The 26,036-nt window shown below is 45.3% G+C and overlaps 1 protein-coding gene across 1 annotated transcript in view; it reads left to right on the top strand.

Annotated features, from left to right (window-relative positions):
* Positions 1–23,561, top strand: part of Swap70 (switching B cell complex subunit SWAP70) — a 59,182-nt gene extending 35,621 nt beyond the window's left edge. The window contains exons 4-12 of the mRNA XM_027410073.2: positions 3,987–4,214; positions 5,334–5,480; positions 8,038–8,146; positions 9,874–10,055; positions 12,773–12,880; positions 14,183–14,349; positions 19,495–19,693; positions 20,781–20,877; positions 21,404–23,561. Of these exons, the coding sequence (XP_027265874.1) occupies positions 3,987–4,214; positions 5,334–5,480; positions 8,038–8,146; positions 9,874–10,055; positions 12,773–12,880; positions 14,183–14,349; positions 19,495–19,693; positions 20,781–20,877; positions 21,404–21,510 (1,344 nt within the window). The 3' untranslated portion in view covers positions 21,511–23,561. The remainder of the gene's footprint in view (positions 1–3,986; positions 4,215–5,333; positions 5,481–8,037; positions 8,147–9,873; positions 10,056–12,772; positions 12,881–14,182; positions 14,350–19,494; positions 19,694–20,780; positions 20,878–21,403) is intronic.
* Positions 23,562–26,036: the final 2,475 nt, after the last annotated feature.

Here is a 26,036-nt window from a genome sequence, read left to right as displayed (position 1 = left end):
AACTCAAACTTGAAATAGTCTTAAAGAGACTTTAAGTGAAGTAAAACCTAGCTGCTCCTTTAATGAGAGAGAACTTTTGGCAGAATAAAAATTCAAGCCAAAGGCCTAGAGAAATCCCATTCAGCTTGAAATTTCTTCTTTGTTATTTTTGGTGAAATCTGCTTGGAAGGAGGAAGCAAGCTGCTTCCTGAACTGAATGAGCCTTAGAACTGGTGCAGGCCACTGTAAACCAACACCAGCACGTGACTCATTATTTAGTGTACTTGAATAGTGGAGCATGAGAATGTGTCTCTTTGGCCAGCATGATCAGAATGTCCTTCTGCTATTTGGTTATGGTAAGTATATGATTGTGTGGAAGTCAACAGGAAAAGACACAGTTACTGGGAGCAATGGCTTGTTGGTGCTGGGACTGAAAGTCAGTCTCTCAGGGCGTGGGGGGGACCTTTAGGAAGGTTCCAGATGAACTCGGGAGACTGCTTTGAGAATTGAGTTGTTAGTAACATTAACTTTCTGAGTTGGAAACCACAGGTCACCTGGGGAAGACAGGAGCCCAGAGCTGGAAGGTGCAGGGAGGCATCCGTCCTCTAGATTGGTAGATGAGGCAAGCTGAGGCTGTCTCCTGACTCGTGTAGTCATGGACTACAGTATCTTGTCCTCCTGTACACAACATGGCTACATACGTGTGCTGCCCTCACTGTATTGTCTGCCTGTATTCCATTTACTGGCTAAGTGACAACCAGCTCCCTAGAGCCTTCGTGGCACCCTTAGGAATTAGAGCTTCTATGTATGTTAATGCCATTACCTACTTTACCTTGAACCATTATTTATAGAACTATCCTTTATTACATGGCTGGAGGGTAGCCCAGGCTGACCTCAAACTCCTGATCCTCCTGCTGCCAACCCAACTCTTAACTTCTTAACTTCCTTCCTTCCTTCCTTCTTCCTTCCTTCCTTCCTCCTTCCTTCCTTCCTTCCTTCCTTCCTTCCTTCCTTCCTTCCTTCCTTCTTCCTTCTTTCCTTCCTTCCTGCCTTCCTTCCTTTCACTTTTTTGTTGTTGTTTTGTCTTTAGTCTCTTCTTGACTTTAGTCATTTTTCCTGTTATCTTTTCTGTTTTTTTCTTGTCCATCATCTTTCCTCCCTACCCCTCCAAAGGTATGAGAGTCTAAGCAGTCAGTGGCACATTTTAGCAAGAGAAAGGAAAGGCTGTAGTGTGCTTCTCTTCAGCACATAACATTTGTTCACATCTCTCACACCTCTCAAGGCCTCAGATAATCTTTATCCCAAAGGAGTGTCTGTCGTTAAGCTAAGTCTTTAGAACTGGTGACAGTTTCTGAACTTGTGGTACTTGGTGATTGTAAATTTCTTTGCCTTCTTTGCCTGTTACACTTTATTATTTCATAAACAACATTATAATCACATTAATGGGGATGAAAAGAATAAAACAGAAGTAAACCCCAAGTCTTATTTGTAACTAAAGATTTTCTGTGTTTTTGGCAAATGTTTGCCAGAATATCTGTATGGTGTTTATGCAGGTGAAGCCACAGGTCTGCTTAACTTTGCATTCTTTGCTTTCTCAAATATAATTTTAAGTGACTGTATAACATGTCACCCAGTGTAGTGCAGAGGGGAAGCAACATGATGGTGTTCTTGCTGGGTAGCTTTGTGCACAGTGTTCTCTGTGTGTCTTCTTTTATCTCTTTCCATGTTGAGTGTTGTCATTACATTTCACAGATGAGGAAATTGGAGCAGAGTTTAGTTCATTTTAGATGCTAGTTGAGTCCTGCTGTGCTTTAGGTCTCCCGCTGAGCCCTGGGATTCAAAGATGGATGGGGCATATGGAAAAGCAAGTGAGGACTAGAGATGGAACACAGCACACTAAGAGCAGCAGGGACACGGGAGAGGATGCAGGGGATGCAGGGCCTGCGTTAGCGCTGGTTAGAGCAAGTTCTCTAGGTCAGTGTGAGGGCATCTGGAGCCTGTTAAAACCAAAGGCAAGAGGCCAAGTGTGAGGCTTGAAGCAAGCAGATGGAGGAGGAGGCACATATTTGAGAAGCATCTGGAAAAAAGTTCTCTCTCTCTCTCTCTAGCCTTCCCTCCCTCTTTCCCTCCCTCCCCCTGTGTTTTTGTATTTTAGAGACAGAGTCTCACTATGCAGCTGTGGCTGGCCTGAAACAGAACTCTGTCTGCCTTAGTCTCCCAAGTTCTGGAATTAAAGGTGTGTGTTACCACGCCCAGCTAAATACTTTCTTTCCTTCTCAATCTTATAGGAAAATAAGTGTTTTATATCCTAACCCAACACACACAAATATGTTGTACACAAAAACCTTGTTATAAAACCCTATCTGGCTCTATTGTTGTTGGATTAGAATATATTTTTTATTCCATTGCAAATGGTTGAATTCATGGTGAAAAACACTGGTCTCGGGGACAATGTCAGCAGCATTTTGACTGGTTTGATGTTAGTGTCAAGGACTGGTGTGGTCGTAGATGATATTGCAATGGCTGAAATCAGTAATGAGGAGGAGGGGACCAGAGAGGACAAGAGGTGGGATGAATATGAGCCAAGTACATGATGTGTATCTGTGGAATTGCAATAATTAAACCCATCAATTTGTGCAGTGAGTATGCTCTAGGAATATATCAGGTAGAAGGAGCCATTGGGACGTAGGGAAGAGTGGTAGCTTGAGAGTACTGTATCATCTATTGTCATTGCTGCCTTGTTTTTTTCCTTTTTCTCCTCCCCCAGCCCCAGCTGTTTTCCTAGATAATGTCTGGTGTTTCAAGATTTAGTAAGCCCTCTGGCTTACACTAGGAATCCAGCCATATTTATAACATCACCAGTGTTCTAACCGATGGAGATCTGTAATTAGTTTACGTAGGAAATCTCAAAATAGGGAACAACTTGTGCTTCTGAGATGTTTTTAAGTTAACACATGTTCAGTGAGATTCGTATGCAGAGCTGGGTACTGGTGTCCCATGCCTCAGTATTTCAGTACAGGAGAGATGGGGGCAGGAGAATCAGATCAAGACCATTCTTTGCTGCATAGTGAGTTTGAGGTCAGTTTGAACTACACAAGACCCTGTTTCAAAATAGAACAACAACAAGAAAAGGAAGAAAAGCTTAATGTTCTTTTTGTTGTTGTTTTTGTTTTGTTTTTTGTTTTTTTGAGACAGGGTTTCTCTGTGGCTTTGGAGGCTGCCCTGGAACTAGCTCTTGTAGACCAGGCTGGTCTTGAACTCACAGAGATCCGCCTGCCTCTGCCTCCCGAGAGCTGGGATTAAAGGCATGTGCCACCACTGCCCGGCTTGCTTAATGTTCTTTACCTATTGAAATATTTACACAAATAGAGTAACGAGGTGGCAGTAATTAGTTTGTGTATGATGTGTTTGTAGGTTTCCCTAACTGTTTGCATACAGACATCATGGGCAATCAGTGGGTGTCAAGTTTTGACTTACTAGGCCAGTGAAAAACAACCATCGGTGTTTTATGTGTACAGCTTTCCCATGTGTACAGCTTTCCCTAGCAATGGGGTTTCTTTAAAGAAGTACTCTTTTGGAAGTATAAAGAATATTTCCTGCTGGGTGGTGGTGGCACACGCCTTTAATTCCAACACTTGGGACGCAGAGGCAGGTGGATCTCTTAAATTTGAGGCCAGTCTGGTCTCCAGAATGAGTTCTACAACAACCAGGGTTGCAATACAGAGAAACCCAGTTTCTAACCCTCCCTGCCAAAAAAGAATATTTCCTGAGTTGACCACAATAGTGTGAATAACACAAATTAATACCTATGTTAAAAATACGAAATAATTAACCAGGTGGCGGTAGCAGAGGCAGTGGGATCTCTGAGTTTGAGGCTAGCCTGGTTTACAGATCGAGTTCTAGGACTGCCAGAACTACAAAGAAACCCTGTCTCAAAAAACAAACAAAAAAACCCAAAGACAACCCCCCCCCAAAAAAAAGGGAATAATGATTTTTTTCCCCTACAGATTGAATACCTGCTTAAGAAGCTCACAGAGGCTATGGGAGGAGGCTGGCAACAAGAGCAATTTGAACATTACAAAATAAACTTTGATGACAATAAAGATGGCCTTTCTGCGTGGGAACTTATTGAGCTAATTGGAAATGGACAGTTTAGCAAAGGCATGGATCGTCAGACAGTGTCTATGGCCATTAATGAAGTCTTCAATGAGCTTATTTTAGATGTATTGAAACAGGTAAGAGAGGCCATGACACTATTCTTCTTTATCTTTAGAGTTTGATATTTGAGACAAAATAGCTTCCTCTTCTCTCCCCTTCTCCCCTTCTTTTCTGTATAGATGGTGTAAGTCACATATACTCCTTAATGATTTAGAACAAAAATAAAGTTTCTGTTTGTGCTATATGATTGAGCTGTATCTCTGGCCCTAGGCTCCTGTTTTAAAGAGTTACTGGCACAGTTTTGAAGTACAGTTAAGAACTGAGAAGTTACTATTTTTGAAGGGACTGTTCAATTAAATTTCCAAACTATTTTTAAAAAGTGCCCTCATGCTTTTATAGAATTAGAAAAATACTGTTACCATTAGAAAGAGACACCTTTATAGAGCAAAGTTGTGTTTATCATATCAGATTATTTTTGTTTTCTTAGCACCCAAAATAGTGCCTGATATACATGTAGGAACTAAATACATATTAAAGCTCTGACTAGCCTGGAAATCACTATGTAGACCAGACCAGCCTCAGATTGAAGGTGTGCACTATTATACCTGGATCTATATACAGATCTTTCAAACACCTTGCATTATTATATCAAATAATAACTCTGCTTTTGGGTTTTCTAACTTAGCCCCTTTCTTTGTTCAGTTGGTAATTGTTATTGTCTTTGTTCCTTTTTTTTTTTTTTTTTTCTGATGGAGCCTATCAATAAGCATTAATTAAGACTTGTATAGGGTTTTGGTATTACAAGAAAGTATGTGACACGACTCTGTCCACATACCTTTATGTATCCTTTGGGTGCCAGGAAATCCCAGACATTTCCGTTTACCTATAAATATTTCAATAAATGTCTTTAAAGGTATGGCGATTTAGGAAAAAATTCAGTATTTATTAATACCAAAGGTTCTGTTTCACTTGTGGAAACTTTTTGAAATGTCTAAAATGACATGTAAACCTTTTTATGTTGTCGTGTGGGTTTGACTATGGATCATGCCTCCGGCCTTCATAGATGCTCAGAGACTCCAGGCCGTGATCCACATGGGTGAGAACCATTGATGTGTATATATTTAGGACCAGGTGTCAGATAGTGGTGTAAATAAGACAATCAAAGAAGGACCTACTTTAGCTTTAATCTTTCATAGGGTTACATGATGAAAAAAGGCCACAAACGGAAAAACTGGACTGAGCGGTGGTTTGTATTAAAACCCAACATAATATCCTACTATGTGAGTGAGGATCTGAAAGATAAGAAGGGAGATATCCTCTTGGATGAAAACTGCTGTGTGGAGGTGAGTGGGTTGTGGCTTGTCTGCATGCTTGCCCTTCGCTGCCCCCTGCTGTCCACAGGCTTTCTCATCCTCATTCTTCAGACTAAACTTTCAAATAATCCTGAGTGGACATCTCCAGAATAAAGTGACTTCTAAACCAAAAATTAAAGACAGCTGACAAAATGTGTACCCAATACAAATTTGTTTTCTTCTTTATGCTTGGGAATAAAGTATAGGGATTAAATTTGAGAGATTTGTATTTAAGGAATTACTTATTGAGTAAAATCAAGTCATTAAGAAGGCAAAAAATTAGGTAAGATAATATTGGAAATTATCAATAGACTAAAAGATCTGGTGCATTTTAAGTAAAGCAAATAGAAGAAAATTAATTATTAAAATTAGGTATTTTAGGTGATATTTTCTTTTTTGGGAAGATAGGGTCTCATGTAGCTCAGGTTGTACTTGAAGTCACTATATCGTCAAGGATGGGCTTGAACTCCTCATCTTCCTGCCTCTTCTACCCCAGGTGAAGGGATTACATGTGCTACCATACTTCACCTTGTTTTTTGAGGCAGAGACATATTTATATTTTTATTTTTGAAATATGATCTCATGTAGTCTGGGTGTTTTTAAACTTGCTATGACTTTGAACTCAATCCTTCCACCTCTTTCTACTCAGTGCTAGGATTACAGATGTGAGCCTCTGTGCCTGCCTTGAGTGACTTATTTTATAGCTGTTAACTCTGTAAAGATGTGAAGTCCTCAAGAACATAACTTTTGTTGAGTGAGATGGCACTTACCTGTAATCCCAGCACTCATGAGGCTGGAGGAGTGTCGCATCTACTTAGCGAGGGCTACATGGCAAGACCTTGTCTCAAAACATTGTTTTTTTTTTCTTTATTTGTTTTTAAATTTGATTTGTATATAAACTGTAGTATGAATTCTCATTGGTCTGAATAATAAAACTCAGAGTCAGCTATCAGGGGTTGAAAGCTAAATGATCAGAAAAGCAAATCAGCCAGACGATAGAGAGTTCTTACCTCTCCCAACACTCAGACCAAAGGGGTAATCCTGTCCTCAGACTGCCTGCTTCAGACTTCTGCATCAGACTAACTGCTGCTCACACTGCCCTGAGGTCCTGTCTCCTCCTACCTTTTATTCCTCTCTTCGTCCAGTCATATCACTTCCTGTCTCCACCTTCTTGGTGCCAGGATTAAAGGCATGTTATTCCAAGTGCTGGGATCACCTTTGTGTGAGCTGTCTCTTATTTAGACTGGATCAATTTTGTGTAGCCCAGGGTGGCCTTGAACTCTGTCTCCCAAGTGCTGGAATTACAGGTGTGTGCCAGCACTGCCTGGCTTCTATGGATAACCAGTGTGGCTAGCTTTGTGCTCTGATCTTCAAGCAATCTTTATTTGTTAGATCATAAGCAAAATATCACCACAATGAGCCACCACTAGTGTCTGTATTTGCTGAAGAACATTTAAAATATGGGAATTCACACTCGTAGAAATGGTGTAGAGATACATTAATGATCTGGGGTAAGTAGGGCCAACCAATGGGTTTGCTTACATTCAGCTAAATTGAGACCTACAAGATTACCATAAGCCTTGAGCCGGGGGAGGGTGGGGGAAGTGGGGGAGGGGGCACATGCCTTTAGTCCCAGCCCTTTGGAGGCAGAGGCAGGCGGATCTCTGTGAGTTCGAGGCCAGCCTGGTCTACAAGAGCTAGTTCCAGGACAGCCTCCAAAGCCACAGAGAGATCCTGTCTCAAAAAAACCAAAAAAAAAAAAAAAAAAAAATTACTATAAGCCCTACCATTGTACTCATAAAGATAGAGGCAAAGAACCACAGAGCACCAACAGTAAGTATAAGAAAAAGCCATAGCAGGCAGAGGTGTCCTATTACAGTTAGGTCAGTGTCCTTTCCAGGGTTCTTGCAGGGGACATGCTCAAGTGAAAGAGTTGTTCCCTTGAAAGCAAAGAGCACGGGGGTCCTCTTGTCCTCACCAGCTGTTACAGTTCTTCCTTTGTAGTTGTGGCATTCCATTCAGGGGTCATTGTAATCATACATGAGGCTGCCTGGGACACAGCATTAGTAAATCAGACATTTGCATTTGTAGGTGTTTTTCATTAGTATTGAGTTTCAGTTATGTTTGTATAAATAGTTAAGAAATGATTTGAAATACATAAGAAGAAAACTTAAGCTGGGTGTGGTGGCACATGCCTGTAATCCTAGCACTTGGGAAGTTGGGCCCAAAGGGTCAAAAGTTCAACATTGGCCTAGTCTACATTGTGAGACCCTGTCTTCATAAGCAAACTGATGGTTTTCTGCTGAAGGATTACACTTCCCAGCTTCTCTTGAGGACTGTGGAAGTCATTTCCACCCCTAGAAGAGGCCACATCCTATCTTTCCTTGTGGGCATTTTCGCATCCCTACATGGGGTGACAAAGATGCCCCCTCACCATGAATAAACACGGTCTTACCTAAGGTCTTTCTGCGTTTTCTCTACAGCTGCTTTTTAATAATCTAACACAAGAAAGAATAACATTTTAAACTAATCATGCTTTTTGTTTTAGTCTCTGCCTGACAAAGATGGAAAGAAATGTCTTTTCCTAATAAAATGCTTTGAGAAGACCTTTGAAATCAGTGCTTCGGATAAGAAGAAGAAACAAGAGTGGATTCAGGGTAGGGCATTTTTATTGTTTTCCACGAAAAAACTTGAGAGCAGAACTGGGCATGGGCACACATTTTTTAATCCTAGCACTTGGGCGGTAGACACAGGAGGATCAGGAACTCTCTACATGGAGTTCCAAGCCAGCCTGAGCTACTTTAGATCTGCCTAAAAAATATAAAAAACACCCAAAATGGTGAGTGTTTCAACTTTCTGTTTTCTAATCTCACAGAAGACTATCACAGTGTTGTTTTCTTATGCCATGGCTATTGCTACATTTGAAAGAAAACCAAGGAAACATGAGTTCCCCCTTTTTTTGGTCAAGTTATTTGCATACTGACTTTGTGGGGATAAAACGGCATTTTAGGTCTTTCTACCCTAACCCTTGAAAGGGTTTTAACCTTTCTGTAGGCTTATGAAAAATGTTAGAGATTCTGTTCATATGCAAGGCAGAGAAGGAATGTGTGGAGTGGTTTTGAATACACCAAGAGCTTTTTAAGTAGCTCAAGAAACCAATAACTTGAGGAGAGAGCATTGTGTTAGCATAAAAGGAAGTAGACATGTCCATTTGCTTAAAATATCTCAGAAGAAACAGAAATGGTTAGCATTAGTTGCTGGTGGCCAGGAACCCAGAGCTTGGAGTGTAGGAGTAGGCAGAGACTTTCCTGAGTGTCTGTTCATGCTTCTTGAATTTGAACAGTAGGTATTAGTAATCTAAGAAATTAAACTTAAATGGTTCAAGACACCAAGAGCCAGGTGTGGTGGTTTGTGCCTGTGATGCTCCCACCCAGGAGGCAGAGGCAGTGAATAGCAGTCAGTTTGAAGCCAGTTGGGGCTACTTAATAGGTTCAGGCCAACTCGGTTACAGAGTCAAATTCTGACTCAGTGATTAAGAGAAGGTAGTTTCATAAGGCATAGAAGACAGAATCAGGGTAGCAGAGTGCATATCAGAGGTTAGGAACTTTGTCTGCCCCTTAGTGTGTCTTAGTTTTTTGTTTTTTTTTTTTTAATTTTTATTTTTTTAGAGACAGGGTTTCTTTGTGTAACAGCTCTGGCTGTCATGGAACTAGCTCTGTAGACCAGGCTGACATCGAACTTACAGAGATCCACCTGCGTCTGCCTCCTGAGTGCTGGAATTAAAGCCACAACTGTCCAGCAGGTGTCTTAGTTTTATTTGGTTTTAAAAAACTGTTTGTTATTATTGTTTGTGTGTGAGTACCCATAATGTGTTTGTGTGGGCACCTGTGGGTCCCAAGGATCATATGGTCTCCAGACTTACCTGCTGAGTCATCTTGCTAGTTCCTATTTAGGAAAAAAAAAAGCATATGGGAGTTGAATATGTTGTAAGTTGTTTTTTGTTGTTGTTGTTTGTTTTGGTTTTTCCAGACAGGGTTTCTCTATGTAGCCCTGGCTGTCCTAGAACTCAGCTCTGAGGACCAGGCTGTCCTTCAACACAGAGATCTGCCTGCTGGGGCTAAAGGAGTGTGCCACCACCACACAGCTGTATCATAAATTTTTAAGTATTCCCAGTGAAGTGTCTGTAAGCACAGGTGTGCAGCTGTGGACCTGCACTTGGAAGAGACATCAATGAGCATATTCCTCACATGGGAGCTGGAGAAGCTGATGCCTTTCAGGCTGCACCTCTGCTCACTGGCAGGATCGGAATGTGCTCACAACTCACCCCATCACCCGAGTGTTACACATAAAAGTACAATGCCTCCTCTTTCTCCTGTCCTTCTAGCCATCCATTCTACTGTCCATCTGTTGAAACTGGGCAGCCCCCCACCACACAAGGAAGCCCGCCAGCGTCGGAAAGAGCTCCGAAGGAAGCTGCTAGCAGAGCAGGAGCAGCTGGAGCGGCAGATGAAGGAGCTCCAAGCCGCCAATGAAAACAAGCAACAGGAGCTGGAGAGTGTGAGGAAGGTAGGTGCAGGACAGGGAGGCCTGGGACATGGCAAGGGTGACTGTCCTGTTTAGTGCTGGAGCCACACAGCCTTGGGAGCTTTGCTGCCAAGTTTTGGTGACCTGAGTTCTCAGGAAGTGTGTCCAGCTCCTGGGCCTACTAAAGCCCTTAGCTATCCCTGCTGTCTGTCCCCTTTGTCCTTAGTGGATGGTGCTATAGGGTGTAGACTGGAACCATTTTTATATATGTTCACATATGCTCTGATCGCTCTGTAGGACACACACAGAAGTAGAACTGAGTAGAAGCCGAGCCAGACCTATAGTCACGAAGGCTGTGCTGATGGAAAAACCACCATCTTGAGTGTGCTGTTCACTCTACTATAGTAAGACATGTTCTAGGGCTTGGCAGTTACCTGCTGCAGCCAGCCATGGTGCATTTCAGCTTTACAGACTGTACTTTGTCTAGAACTAGTCATGTGTTTCTGAGAGGAAGTCAGCTGTGGTGTTTGCTCTAGGCCCTTGTGTTTTGCTGCTCTCGAGGTCTTTTTGTCTTTCAGTGGTTTTTCACTGTGATGTTTGTGGGTTCTGCTGTTGTTCTTAAGATAGAGTCTCAATATGCAGCTCTGGCTGGCCCAAAGCTGGCTGTGTAGATGAGATTCCCCTAGCCCCTGTTTGGGAAAGGTGTGGCCACCATGTCTGGCACTTCTTTGTTTTTGACCTGTTTAGAAGTCACAGACTGTAGACTAAGGTTTTCCATTATGTTGGGTAAAGTTTCAACTTATTTCTTCAAGTATTTTTCCTACCCTTTTACTCTTACATTCTGTTGAACAGCTCCCTGGCTTCCTGAAGCTGTGTGGGTTCTCCAGGGGAGCTCTAGCCCCAGCCCTCTGCAAGGTTTTTCATTTACAGTCCAGCCAGCTCCGTTAGGTTCTTTTAAATTTGCCTCTTTATTGGTATTCTCTGCTCGATGGGTATTGTTATTCCTTCCATTATGTCTTTAACCACGACTTCCTTTTATTCTTTTTAGCATATTTACAGTAATGGCTTTGTAGCTATGCTTCCCGGGCTTCTTCAAAGGCAGTATCTGTTGACTGTTTTTCCTACTTATGGGTTACACTTTCCTGTTTCTCATACTTTTTTTTTGGTTGAAAACTGGATGTTTTAGAAGATAACGTGTTATAGGAACTATGGATACTGATCCTCACACCCCTGCCCTCAGCTTGTCATTGTTTGGTTATTTATTTTAGTGACTTGGCTGGACTATTTCCTAGACCCTTGTGGCCGTTCAATCTGCTCCTCAGAGACGTAGCCGTGGCTATCCATGGCCACAGTCACCTGGAATGACTCTCCAAACTGCTCTCCTTCTCTCCTCCCTGTTGAACTGTCCACTTTTGTTGATGTCACCCCTAACTGCTAGAGTTCACTGATTTCTGGATGTTTGATTTGTTTCCTGCAGTGACCTCAGAGCTAACTAGCCTCACAGTCTGGGGTTAAGTTCAGTCTTTGACACTTGTTATGACCACACGAGGGCTCTGCTTAGCCAGCCTTCCTGGTTCTGTCAGGCTTATTCACTAGTCTGGTTGGTTTGCTGCTGCATGGTGCTACCAGCCTCCTTTTAATTCCTATGGCCCAAATCTTTATTGTTTACAACTGTATCCTTAGACTTGTGCATTGCACATAACAAAGACACTTCTTGTGGTAAGAGCCACAGAGCCTACTTTCCTCCCTGAGCAAAACTTCCAGGGAAGGTTGGGTGTGTGTGACAGCATGTAGCTATAACCCCAGTGCTTGGGAGCTGAGGCAGGAGGCTTGCGAGTTGTAGGAGCTTGGGTGGAGACAGCAAGCAGCAGCAGTCTATTGGATCTGTACTCCTGCTTTAAGAGCCTTCCTACCAAGCAGAGGACACAGTCTGCTGTCACCCATTTTCTCCTGTGGAGTTTGTGCCCCTCAAGTCAGTGAGACCACCCCTGGTGATCATGTTTGCCCTCTGTAGCCTGGGCTGTGAGCAGCATATAGAGGGTGTCCTTGTCTCTTGTTTCATCTGCCAAGAAGCAAGGGGAGTGCCTATGCCTGAAAGACCTAAGATCTAGTTGATTGTCTTTTGTTGCTGTTTTGTTTTCAGTGTTTTTGTTCGTTTGTTTATATATTGTTTTTGAGGTTGGCATCAACTCTGGCGTCATTTGAATGCTACCACCAAGCCACATCCCCAGCTCCTCATAGGTTTTCTTAGGTGGATATTCTCCTTTGGTGTATGTCCTTAGGATAGTCTGCAAAGCTTTACCATGTTTTCTTCTGTTTTTTTTTTTTGGGGGGGGGAGGTTAAATCATTTTATTAACCAGTTGTTCGTGTGTGTGAGGGGGTGGGAGTGGGGGTTGAGGAAGCTCCCTGTGTCACCCATCTGGAAGCTGAGCCCTGGTAACAGATGTGAGGAGTAGTGAGTGTGCTAGGTGACATCCCCATACAGAGAGCCCCATAACCAGGTCAAACTGTGTGAGTGTAGCTGCAAATGATTATGGCTCACTGGCCGTCCTCACATCTCTGCACAGAGTTTAGAATCAAGTCCTTCATGCCTGCTTGTTTTATATGCTGATGGGGAAGACTGGATGGCATTCCAGGGTGTCCCACAGCTTGTGTTTACTTTTTTGTGGCTGGCTCTTTTCATATGCTTAAGCAAGCCTTTCTTTTCCACTCTAATAATCCTGTTTTTCTGGGGATGGGTTTTTGATTGATTGATTAGAAACTGGAGGAAGCAGCATCTCGTGCTGCAGATGAGGAAAAGAAACGTCTGCAGACTCAAGTGGAACTACAGACCAGGTTCAGCACGGAGCTGGAGCGGGAGAAGCTGGTAAGGCTGAGAACTGCTGCACCTGCTAAAGGAAGCCTGGGGCCACTGTGTCCTAATGTTACTGTGATTTATGGTGGCTACTGGGGGAGCTGTGTGTTTGTTTGAGTATTATCTGTGTATCAGAGGGTTAGAGGTAAAGGGTGGGCACCTTGTTTTCCAGACCCCTGAGCAGAATCGTATGCACTGCAGTCATAGACACTTGGTTAATGTGGTTACTTGTCTTCTTTGCTTTGAGGTATCCCTCAAAGCAAAGAGATTAATCCCGAGATTAATGTTAACCAGATCCTTTCATTCTCAAAAGACTCTGGTTTGGACAGTGATTAGCTGTGAGAACGTAAACCTAAATTCATGGCATTTCTCCTCCATAATGAGTAAAGTGAGCACTGAGATCTCAGGGCTCTGGTTGCCTTTCTGGCCATGGCAAGGTTCAGGCTGCTTTGTGAAGTTAGCTGGTTACTGTTGCACATGTCTCCCATGGGGCACCGCTGTGCTGAGCCCGGTGCCTGACCATGGTCGGATGTTAACTGTTAGTTACCTGTTGCTCAGAGGTGAGATTTCTGTTTGTGTTGAGGAAGGCGGGTGTGATGTATGTGAGGGTGCCCAGCTGTCTTTCCTCCTTGCCCTGTCTACCTGAGCACAAGTGTGATCAGTGTGTGCTTCCTGTATTAGGGTTCATTCTGTCAGCTCTCGGGGCTCTCCTGAGAATGGTACAGTGAGCTAATGTTAGTGACATAGCTCATCAACTACAGAGACAGACACCAAAATGTGTGATAGTATGTGTGTCAGGGCCCTGGGGATTGAACTCTGTATCTCACACATGCTAAGTAAAAACCCTAACAGTAAACTGTACTCCAGGCCTGTTTTTTTTTTTTTTGTTTTTGTTTTTTAAGACAGGGATTAAAACCTCTTCAATCCAGAAGGGAAAGCCATACACTTGTTAAGATGCTGGTGCCCCAGGGATGGGGAGGGAGGTAGAGGCAGAGGGACCTGCAGCTCATCATGGACTGCTCTGCTCACTCTTAAAATTTGGGAAAGAGGTTTTTGACTTTAAAATAGAAAAGAATTAAAAGAGGAATTACACTTCTTAAAAAAAAAATCTTGATTTGATATATAGAGTACAAAGGACAGAACATATGCAGGTTTTGGGTTGTAATTTATTTTCTTAGACTCCTAGTACCGGTATTGGGTATATGCTCTCATTTCCTTCATCTTTAGCTCAAGGGTGGAGGTGGGATGAGTGCCTTGCCCTAGGGAAGAAGTCACCTGGATTTAAGCAAGACCGCGGTCCTCTCATCTCTCCAGATCAGACAGCAGATGGAGGAGCAGGTTGCCCAGAAGTCCTCGGAACTGGAACAGTATCTCCAGAGAGTTCGGGAGCTGGAAGCCATGTACCTAAAGCTGCAGGAAGCCCTTGAGGATGAGAGGCAGGCCCGGCAGGATGAAGAGACAGTGCGCAAGCTTCAGGCCAGGTGCAGATGCTCTGTAGCCCTTGCGATTATTGGCTTTGCCTGCTCTGGATTCTAACACTGGCAGAAAGAGAGCCTGAGCCCACGCGTTGTCCAGGAACTCTGGATGTTGGGCTGTCTGGGTGTGTCTTCTGATCCTCTTGAGGGTCTAAAGAAGGGCCTTGTGCCTGAGAGCAATGTGGTGGCTATGTTTGCTGGGGTATGTTTATTCTATTCTAGAATGTTTGTCAGCCAGGTCAGCTTTGGTGGAAACCTGGTTTTGTCACCCTTGGTAGAGGGGCAGGGCTGCTTCGGGCCAGGCGTGGCAGAAGTGTTGTGGATAAGGAGGGAATACACACTCTCTTTTTGGCAGTGTAGGTATTTATAAATCAGGGTTACAATTGTGATACTCATATTCTCAGGTAAAAATTTTGCTTTGGGTCTTTGTAACATCCAAGTGGACAAAGTAAAATGAAGACCCCAGAGTGAAGAGGAGCCGGCCAGGTTTGCCTGCTGTCCCATTTGCTTCTTTGTGATGCCTTGTGGGAGGCAGTGTAGATGTACTTGGGCCTTGAGCTGTGGTGCCTCCTCCCTGTGTTAGGGAACACTCAGAAGGTGAGCAGTTAGAATTTGTGTAGCTGCCAGCCTCATGGGGAGAAGCAAAAGATGCTGTTTAAACCTTGGGAAGAAAAGGAAAGGACTAATGAGGTGGCTTAGCAGGTAAAAGGTGCTTGACCCTACGCAAGCCTGACGATCCAAGTTCCATCCCTGCCAGCCATGTAAAGGTGGGAGGAGAGGACTGACTCGGAGCTGTCATACTCACGCCGTAGCACACACACATGCACATAGTAATATTTTTTAAAAAAATATTAAAAATAGAAAAAATAACTGGAAAAGGGAGTTTTCCAAAAAGTGATGGGGGCTGGTGAGATGGCTCAGCGGGTGAAGGCATTTGCCATCAAGCTTTATGACCTGAGTTTGATCCCTGAGGCCCACATGGTAGGAGGGAAAACCAACACCCCAGAGTTGATGTTGAATCTTCACATGTGCACCTTGGTGTGTAGCCACACATAAAACAAACAAGTGAAATTAAAAGACATCAAATTATCATTTGAAAAAAATTGATTTGGGGCCATTAGGATGACTCAGTGGATAAAGCCACTTGTTGCATAAGCCTGGCAACCCAAGTCCAATCCATGGAACCCACATAAAGATGGGAGGAGAGAAGCCGCTCCACAGAGTTGCCCTAGCCAGCTATGTGGAGCTGCCTCTGGTGCTGTTGACAGTGGCATTAGCAGGTCATTCAGGAGAAGGTGCGAATCCTGTATCGCTTCCAAAGAGCTGCACTCTTGAGTGACGCTGATTTGTTCTGTGCTGGGACTCTCATGCACAGAATCCACAGGGAAAGAAGGCGTGCTGTATTTCAGTCATCTTGAAGGGAGTTAGATATCACAATAGAGATTAAGTGGCAGAAGACTGGATAACTCAGAAATTCACTCAAGTGTCAGCTCTCCTGTGTGCAGTGACAATGCTCCCTGTAGTGGTGACTTTTCTCTTGTTTCGATAATGATAAAAACAACTTGGAGGAAGGAGTTTCCTTTGGCTTGTGGTGCAGAGGGAGAGTCTTTTATTGCTGGGAAGGTGTGGCATGGGGGCAGGAGCAGGAAGTGAGAGGAATCGGAAGCGAGGTGAGGCTACAGGGCCTGCACTCTGTGGCACAAAGGAGTGGAATGGGCTAGAAGGGCCGGCAGAAAGGCCATGTGCATCTTTAATTTTTTGTTATTAAACTAAAGTTGATTTGTATTTTTAAGACAGGAACTTGGCACGTAGACCACGCTGATCCAAACTCACAGATTCACCTATCTCTGCCTTCTCAGTGCTGGGATTAAAGGTGTGCTTCACCATAGCTAGCTTAAAATTTGTTTTTCTTCTTTCTTTTTTAACTTACTCTGTAGATCATGCTGGTCTCAAAATCAGAGATCCCCTGTCTCTGCCTTCCAAGTGCTAGGATTAAAGGTGTACACCACCACTGCCCAGTTAGAAGTTTGGTTTTTAATATATAATTCTAAGGATTATCTGATAAGAAATTAAAAAGAAAACTTGTAACATTTTATTGGGAAGTTCTGGAAGCTGAGTCATAATCTATCTCATTATAACTTTACTCATTAAGGTTTAGATTTGAGCCAGGCATGGTAGTGCATTCCTGTAATTCCAGCACCCAGGAGACCGAGGCAGGAGGACTACTGCAAGTTTGAGGCCACCCTGCTCTGTATATATAAAGCCCGACTCAGAAGTCCAGCCAGCCAACCAAGTTTGGATCTTACTCATTTCCAGCAGCTAAGGCAGCACCCAGTACATGGTGAATTAGTTAAGAGCACAGGGAATTACGACTGTTACTTTTGAGAAAGTGTCTCATCTCATATCCCTGGCTGTCCTCAGACTTGCTGTCTAGCTGCAGCTGGTTCTGAATTCCTAATCTTCCCATCTCCCATCTCCTGAGTGCTGAATTACAGACATGCACCATAAAGGTTATGTTAGACCCCTGGAAAACAGTCCTCTGGGGTCTTAGCCCAGGACCAAGGTCACCCCAATCACCAGGCGGATTCAAAAGCTTGCTGCAAACTGCATGAGGCTTTATTGTTGTTTAACGAGCTAACCCCATGTCAGCTCGGGTCTTTCACCCACCCACCCTGGCGGATGGCTAGCAAAGACAGCTCGAAGGGGCTGCATAGAGATCTTGTAGGGCAGTGTAAGGGGAGTGTCCAGGGGTACGCACAGGCTCAGGATTGGTGTGCCTCCAGGCTTGGAGGGCTTGCCCTGTGTTGATTGGCCAGTTGGTTGTTATGGCCCATAGGCCCTCCCAGGGTGGTTGCTATGCTCTGTGAGTCATTGCTGTGCACTTGTCCATAAAGCACACCCAGAGCCGTAAAACATAGCGCCACCAGCTAACTTCTGATTAGTACCTTGCCACGAGGCAGGCATCTGACCTCTTCGTGACCAAGGCAAGGTCATGGCGAGCATGTGTTACTGTCATGGCTGCCGAAAGGGGCAGGCATCTGACCTTAGTGACTAAGACAAGGTCAGACAAATACATGTTCGGCTGTTATGGCTTTCAGAATGGGCAGCTGGTCCCTTCAGTTACCGGCTATTGAACCCTGAGCTTTGTACAAGCTGGACAAGCACTCAATACCACCTGAGCTACTTACTGCTCAGGCTGGGGGAATCTTTTTTTGAATCACTGAAAGGACCCTCATGTACCTGGTGAGGCCGTGCGCACCGCTCCCTCCTTCTAGTGGCTGCAATGCTTTCCACGGGTGTGAAGGCAGCTAGGGCCTGGGTTTTTATATGTAAATTAAGGGTGGTGGCCAGCTTTAAAGTTGTGAAGATGAGGTTAGATATTGCAGACGTAGTGTTTTAGCATAAAGTCAGCATGCAGCTTTCTGTTCTTTTATCTCCTCACAGATGGGGAAGATACATTATGTACAGAATTAAGAAAATGTTGGAAGAAATGCTAGAATAATTGTGTTGGCCAAGAAAATATCAGAAAAACAAGTAGAGGGGCTCAGTGATTAAGAGCACTTGCTGCTCTTGTGGAGGGCCAGGGTTCAGGTCCCAGCACTCTTGAGGCCACTCACAACTGACCCTCCTGCCTTAGCCTCCTGAGCGGCTGGGATGACAGGCATACATACACACTTGGCTGATTCCTTTCTCTAAAAATGAGGAAGCTGAGAAACAAAGGATGGAGATGCTCAAGTCTTTAGTCTAAGTTTAATTTGCAAACCATGGAAAGCAACTTGGATGAGGGAAGGCAAGAAGATGATTTACAGGAATGTTCTTAAATAGTTCTCTGGTCCTACGGAGGGATGGTGACCAGGCCTTGAAAAGTGGTAGGAAACAAGGGGATGGGACTGCCATGGAAACAGGTATGGGTGTTGGCACTACTGTTGCCCCTGCCACCAGTTAAGAGAAATTCTCCATTGTCTCTGGTTCTGTGTCAACTGCTTTTGTGTCAGAGTTCCAGGAGGAACAACTGCTTTGCCAAGCTCAGTCTTTGTTCCATCATGATGTGCTGCCAAGGGCATGTTCTGGGTGGTGGCATCTATCCTAGGAGATGGTGGTCCACCTCCCACGAGGACCCTACTGTGCTGATTCTCCAGCTGCATGAAGGCAGCCGAGCCCCCAGAAAGCCTACTCTCTCTCTGTAGGTCAGCACCAAAGTGAAAACACAGAGGCTCTTTCGGCCTCCTTCACTGGTTATCCCTAAGGAACACGTCACAGGTGCAATACTGAACAGCTGTGGACTCAGAGTGCATGTCAGGCTGTCTGCTGTGCTGGGCTCCATGGTGGATGCTGTATTCCAGATTTCTGAGGAGCCCGAATGTGTCTCCAGGGAGATTCTGAGTCTAGAAGGGACGGTGTGGTCCTTGCCTCTTCCCTTGCTGCTGCTGTAGAGAGCAGATGCTGCAGGTGGCAGTGGCTGCCATATGACTTGACTCTGTGTGGCTCCTTATTAGACTTGTGTTCTGACCATTGCACACTATCTGCATCTTGAATTCAGGTTTGGGCTGTGTGTTGGTTTATTTATTGAAATGCAGTTGGCTAATCCAAGCCAGGCTGTTATTACAGCTAACACATTGGCGTCACACATCCATGTTCGAGTCCATTGTGACCTGTGCGACGCACTTGCAGATACATTGCTTCATCTGTGAGGCGGGGCTCGATCTCCTGGATTGTTGGTAATGGGTCTTTAGTAGATGAAGAAATGTTTTAACATTGTAGCAACCAGGCAAGTTGCACAGCTTGGCCCCATTACCTGGCAGGTAGATGGCTTAAGACCCCACTTCGACATCTCAAGTGTGACTGCTAATGGCACTTATGTGCACTGTGTGAAACAGTGGGGAAAACACACTTGTCTCAGTTCCTGGCACACACTCAGCATTGCCTAAATGGTAATTTCTTTTTCCTTCACAGAGGGGTAAGACTAAGGACACTTAGAGCAGGATGTGTGGGCTGCTCCCTAACTGTGATGGATTCCTTTGGCTTCCAGTCTCCTTATAAAATGGGGTGGGGGTAGCATTACATGACTGAGAAAATGTACTCTGAAATGCTTTCCCATCTGGGTTGGGGGTCCACAGCAGCACATGACCCCGAGACTTCTCTGCATTACAGGTTGTTGGAGGAAGAGTCTTCTAAGAGGGCGGAATTGGAAAAGTGGCACCTGGCACAGCAGCAGGCTATCCAGACGACAGAGGCGGAGAAGCAGGAACTGGAGCAGCAGCGTGTCATGAAGGAGCAGGCTCTGCAGGAGGCCATGGCACAGCTGGAACAGCTGGAGCTCGAGCGGAAACAGGCGCTGGAGCAGTATGAGGTGGCTGGACTTACCCTGCACACACCTGTAACTGACTCCTTAGAAACCCTGATCAGCTAGGGTAGGGGTGGGGCGCTGCATCCACTCTGCAGAAACTTGCACACAAACAATAAAACTCCAGCGTTCACTTAGCAGAGTCTTAGCATAGAGAAGGAATAGGAAACTTTTTTCCCCCCAGAGGATGGAGGTGTCTGTCAACTCAGGGACCACAGAGGAGCGTGAGTGGGAAAGTTTACACAGTTATAAACTGTGACAGAGAAGTCCCCGCCAAGCTGTAGAACAAACTCTGAGAACCATGGGGATGACGGGTGTAGGCAGCAGCCATTGCCCTACCCTGAGGTAGAGCACCCAGGGGAGGCCACACCTCATTGGAAGGGCAGCTTACAAAAGAAAGTGTTCAGTTGGACTTAGGGTTTCAGTGGTTAGCGCCCATGATGGGAGAATGAAGGCATGGAGACAGGAGAAGCTGAGAGCTCATATCTTGATCTGAAAGCACTGCAATGGCTGGCATGAGTCATTTTGAAACCTCAGAGCCCACTCCCAGTGACACACTTCCTCCATCAAGGTCACTGCCCTAATCCTTCCCCAAATAGCTCCACCGACTTGGGACCAAACATTCAAACATCTGAGTCTATGGGAACCATTCTCATTCAAGCCACTATGACTATGGCTGTCCTGAGTGAGTGCCAGCAGAAAGAAGAGCCCCTTCCTCCCCATGTCCTTCAGAACCTGTTATTGTTGAAGCTGGGGCTGCCCCTATAGTGAGAGAATTAATACAGCAACAAGACAGGTTGGGGAAGGGCAGGCCTGGAGCAGAGAGGCAGTAAGCTGACAGTAGGGTCCTAGCATCACATGCATGAGGTGAGAAGAGCCTTGGAATCAGGTGGCTTGGCTCCCAGCCCTGCTTCCTGCATGTGACCGTGGGCAGATGGCGTAGCTCTCTGCCTGAGTTTTTGCTAATGTGCAATAGTGGTAATGGTAGCTCCTCCCCCTAGAGTAATTCTGATCATTTAACGATGGAATCCACAGGTGTACAGTAGGTGCCAGTCCACGCTACTTGGTTCTTAAACTGCCACTTTTGTTCTAGGGAGTTAAAAAGAAGCTAGAGATGGCAACTAATATGACGAAGAGCTGGAAGGACAAAGTGGCCCATCATGAGGGATTAATACGATTGATAGAACCAGGTAATAATATAACTATGATCTATTTTAACTTACTTTCTGTTATATTTATGTGATTGAGTTGTATTAAAAACAACTGTCTTAGGGGCACAGAGCCCTTGGTTCTATGCACAGCACCACATAAACTGGTACCTGTGACCTAGCTCTTGGATGTGAAGTGCAGGGTCACCCTTGAGATGGCTCAGGGTGAAGCACTTGCTCTGCAGGCCTGGCCACCTGAGTTCAGGTCCTCGGAACCCTCATCAAAACCTGGATGGGGGACATGGACATTTGTAATCCCAGGGGCCCTACAGGGGCCGAGAGTCACCATGAAGGCCAGCTGCTTCCTGTGAGTCTCTCTTGAACAGCTTGTCCTCTGTAGTCAGTGGCCCCAGGTGACCTTCCTGCATGTATCTTGCAGCTCTTTTGGCTGGTAAGCCTTTTGGGCATTCCTCAGAGACAGAGTAAACAAGTAGAAAAGTTGTTTTGTCCCTGGAGTGATGACAGGGGTGGAGGGTGTACCTGCATTGAAGGCATGCTTGTTGCTTAGGTTCAAAGAATCCTCACTTGATCACCAACTGGGGACCCGCAGCATTCACCCAGGCAGAGCTCGAGGAGAGAGAGAAGAGCTGGAAAGAGAAGAAGACCACGGAGTGACAGCTCTCCCAGTGGCCACCCCAGGCACAGTCACATCAGTGAGGAGCCGAGCTCCATGCCCAGGACAAGGACACTGGCTTTGCTGCTTCTAACCATCTTTCCTCAGGGCTCCAGCGGGGTCCACATGTTGAGGACACTGTATTTACCTTCTAGAGCTGTCTGAGCTTTCCTGGGTGAGAACATAGGCACAGGTGTGGCTGGGGCCACCTTCACTGTCACCTTCTGCAGCCCTGCAGCCGCTGATGTCAGCCCTTCTCTGCATAGGACGTCTGCTGCCTCCTAAGGCAGTGTGTCTCCTCCGATGGTCTGTTTGCCTTTCCCTGTCAGGTGACACGGCAAGCCTTCATTGTTGGTGCTGTGATGGACCTGGGCATCATGCACTTGGCATGCTTCATTTGCATTTCCTTTCCCCTCATTTCATAGCAAAACGTATCTTGACCCAGTGTCTCTACCCAGTTCCCTGGACATTCTGTCCCCAGCCCCCGTCCACGAGTGGAAGTTATTGATATTAGAGGGGCTAACTTGAAATCAGTGGTGATTGGCTAGTTTAGGAGGTTAAATGTGGACAGTGGGAAGCTGACAGTACGTGGGCTGGTTAGATGTAAAGTGTCACAGGATGAGGGCAAGCCCTTCCTTTAGCCAAGCTGGGATTGTGGCTTTCACTAGGATTGTGTCTCTGCTTTTCCCACTTCCATGGGTGACCAGGTCATGGTTCCTATGTTTTTGTTTTTTATTTTTTGTTTTTTTTTTTTTTGAGGAAGATTTTCTGGGATTGAGAATAGTAAAAGTAAGCTTTCCCATGCTAGTTGGAATCTATAAGCTCAGTGACTCCATGGACAGCCACAGTGCTTTACATTGTAAACAGAAGGGTGATTTCCAAGTTACAGAAAAGGTGAAATTCAGTAACAGAGCAGAGGACCCCGAGTGTCCTGGTCCTTGCCTTTCCTTGCCTTGGGGCAGAGAGGAGGCCATTCCAGACATGTGCAAGTCTAGAGATAGATTTCAGTGTTCCTGGTATTTACATAAGGACTGGATAGAATTCCATAAATCTCTACCTTTTATGACTGGAAAACATTTGCCAATGGAAGTCTCATAAATTTTTCTTAAGATTTTGGGCTGCTTAACTGTAATTTTATTTAATGTTTATAGTTGCTTTCATAGAGTTTAGATTTGTATGCAGAATATCACTGTATCGTGAACCTTAAGCTAACCTGGGTGTGGGTTTCTGCCTGGCCATTCATTCACCTCACCCACCAGTGTTTTCTTTTCGTTGCTGCTGGGCTATCAGATGAGGGGGCCAGGGCCTCCCCAGTGGCTTAATGATGTCTCCTAGGGGACTTCAGTGACCCTGGAGAGAATGAGGAAAAGAAACCGCAAGAAAGTTCTGACTGGTGTGAAATGTCTGGATGGAAGCTGAAGACCTGGGAGTCCAGGGGAGACTGGGGTGAAGGGACTGCCATGTCCTGGCTGGCAGACCATTCATTCCTCCTTAAGCCTGACTTTCTTTGAACACAGCCAGAAGCAGCGCCTGCTATGGCCCTCATTGTCTGGCCTGGGTGCAAGCCTGAATTCGGCCTGCATCCTGCTCGTGCAGTACTGTATGGGCTGTGCAGAGGTGTCTGCAATCTGTAGACACTGGCTGCAGCAGCACTGTGGCTGGGGCGTGGATAAAGAAGACAGCACAGATGTGGACTCTGCGACTCCCTTTTGGTCAGATGCTTTGATGCTCATGGATCTCTCCTGATCCTTGCTGTGGCTTCAGCTAAGTGCCTGTCGACCCCTTGCCTCACCTCTGTAATAGCTACAGGAAACTTCAGGAGTGCCTGTCTGTAGGCACTGTAATCAGCCCTTCCTACTGTTAGAGATAAGATTATCTGCAGGAATTGTGAATGAAAAACATTTTGAAATCTGTTTTGGAATCTGCCTGTATTGAGAAGGAACAAAATATTTATAATTTTAAGCATTTTTATCTAAACATTGTACAATGTAATATGCTCAACTTTCTTAATTTTTTTGCTAATTTTCTAAGATATTAAAATGTTTTTATGGGATTTTGTTTTGTTTTTAGTACAGTGAACTCAATAAGAAAATTAAACATACCAGAATTTTATACATTTTAAAACTGGTTTAATAAAATGGTAAAGTGTGTGTGTGTGTGTGTGTGTGTGTGTGAGAGAGAGAGAGGGGGGGGGGAGGAGAAAAGAGAGAGAAACTGAGAAGCCTCTGTAAAGCAAAGAACATAGTCAAGAAGACAAAATGGGTCCCTACAGAATGGGAGAAGATCTTCACCAACCCCACACCTGACAGAGGGCTGATCTCCAAAATATACAAATGGGGTGACTGGGACAATATATGAAGCCATTGGCAGTGGATCCAACACCTAACACTAATGCACAAACTGACTTAGTGGAGCCCATGCTATATGGAGAGATACCGTGCCCAGCCTAGACACAGGGGTGAGGGGTGGAGAGGTGCCTTGGTCCTGCCTCAACGAGATGATGGGATAGACTTAGTAGACTTCCTATGGGAGGCCTTACCCTCTCCGTGGAGCAGATGGGAGAGGGGAGTGGGGGATTGGGAGGAGAGGAGAGAGGGGGAACTAGGATTGGAATGTAAAAAATAAATGAATAAAATAAAAAATATAAATGGTAAAGTGTGTGGGTGTTTCCTAATTTCATTTTCATACAATCCTGTGGATGTGGTTTAGGGACACTCCTGAAAACACTGGCTTTGGGAGTCAAGACCTCAAGTAGTCAGCTGTGACCTCATGTTTGGTGTTTGAGTCACAAATGTGGGGAACTTGGCGGATGTGTCAGCTCAAGAACCTCCAGAGCTGACCTCTCTTCATTGTTGCCGTTACCCCTGAGCCTTTTACTCTTGACTGTTTTCTCAAATTTTCTTTATGTCTTTGAGTTTTTCTTTCACTAGAATAAACGGTGTAGTTTTCTATTTGGGTTTACCTGGTCCCCAAGATTGAAACTCTGACTGTAGATGAAGAAGGCTTTTGCTTAGCTTGACTGTGTATTGGCCAACTGGTTTTCCTCTTACGGAGGAGGGAGGGGAGTGGGTGTTTGTAAAACTGTCTTTCTTTACTGCAGCAGTCCTCAAGGAGGGGCACTTGTTCCTGGGGGGACATTTGGCAGTGTCTGGAGACATTTGTGGTTTTCATAACTGGAAGGAATGTGCTGGCTTCTGTGGGTGCCTTGCATCACCCCAGCTTGGAGGGGAGTGTTGTTAGTTCCTATTGAGCCTCATTGACCCTTCTGAGGTTTCTGAGTCATTGGTCTTGGGTAGTGGGCACATTTGTGGTGGACACTGAATTCCAACCGTAGCCCAGACTCTGCCTCCCTTCCCAGTTTCTACCACACCAGTGCAGCCCCTGGTCGTCATCTACAGGAACGACGGCCTTTCTCTTTGCCTCCTCCATGGCAGTTGAGAGGGCCAGGGAGATTGTAGGAGTGGGAAATGGAGGGTTCTGTCCAGCTGCCCTCTTCTGTCTGATGCTGCTTCCCCATTTGAAGTCCCATTTTCCCCAGTTCTCCCCTCACACCTGCAGCCAGCTGGATTTCTAAAGGTGGCATCTGTGGGCCTCACTTTCAGTGCTTCTCACTTCGCAGCCAGACATGTCCCAGGGACATGGTCCGTCACAGTGGTTTCAGACCAGCTGCTACCTCCATGCTCACCTTCAAAATCTGTCCAATGGGAGTTACTGTCCTAGGCTGTCAGACTGGTGTGATTACAGAGAACATGGGCCCAAGGCCCACTCCACTGAACTGGAAGCTGATGACAGGGCAGCAAAGGACGTTTTCCCAGAGTGCTCAGTGCTTGTCCCTCAACCCCAGCTGGCACCCAGAGTACTTAGCTGGGAAGGAGTTGGGCATTAGTCACATAGATCTGGATTAGTTGTGGCACTGGGGCAGGATGGATAGTTAGGAAATAGAAGGGACATGAGAAGAGAGAACAACTCCCCCTAGCCCTCACTTCAGAACACACCTGTCTCTGCGATCCACTCTCTTGGGCTGACCCAGGAGTTTCTGACTACTGAGGCTGCCAGCAGTAGAACAGTGCCCCCCTTCTGAGAAACACCTCCCATGAAATTAACTTGGCTTATGAGCCAGTCTTCAGTCCACTCTCTGGGCTCCCTATCTACCGGCACCCCACCTCCAGCTGCACACACAGTGTGCCTACAGGAAGTCTCCTCAGGGGCAAACTTCAGAAAAGGGTTCATGCCTCCCTCAATCCCTGAACCTTCTTACAGAGCTCCCAGGTCTATGGGTGGCTGCCATGGAGGCGCTCGGTGAGGGGACTCTAGCCAGCTACAACATGGCCTTGTTCTCCTCCCCCAGCTCCTCTGCCTTGCTAAAATCCATTAGAGTACATTCCTAAAGCTAGCCCCCAAGGTCTATTCCCTTGTTTGGCCACCTCCTCCTGAGGCTGGCCACCAAGATCCTGCCGTCAAAATATTAAAGTCCAGCAATCAAAAACCCCTTTTGGCTCACCTAATTAACAAGGCCAATTAAATCAAA

Source organism: Cricetulus griseus, chromosome 3, assembly GCF_003668045.3.
Source record: "Cricetulus griseus strain 17A/GY chromosome 3, alternate assembly CriGri-PICRH-1.0, whole genome shotgun sequence".
Classification (NCBI taxonomy): domain Eukaryota; kingdom Metazoa; phylum Chordata; class Mammalia; order Rodentia; family Cricetidae; genus Cricetulus; species Cricetulus griseus.
The sequence above is the reverse complement of the archived record's forward strand: the minus strand, read 5'-3'. Positions and strand labels throughout refer to the sequence as shown.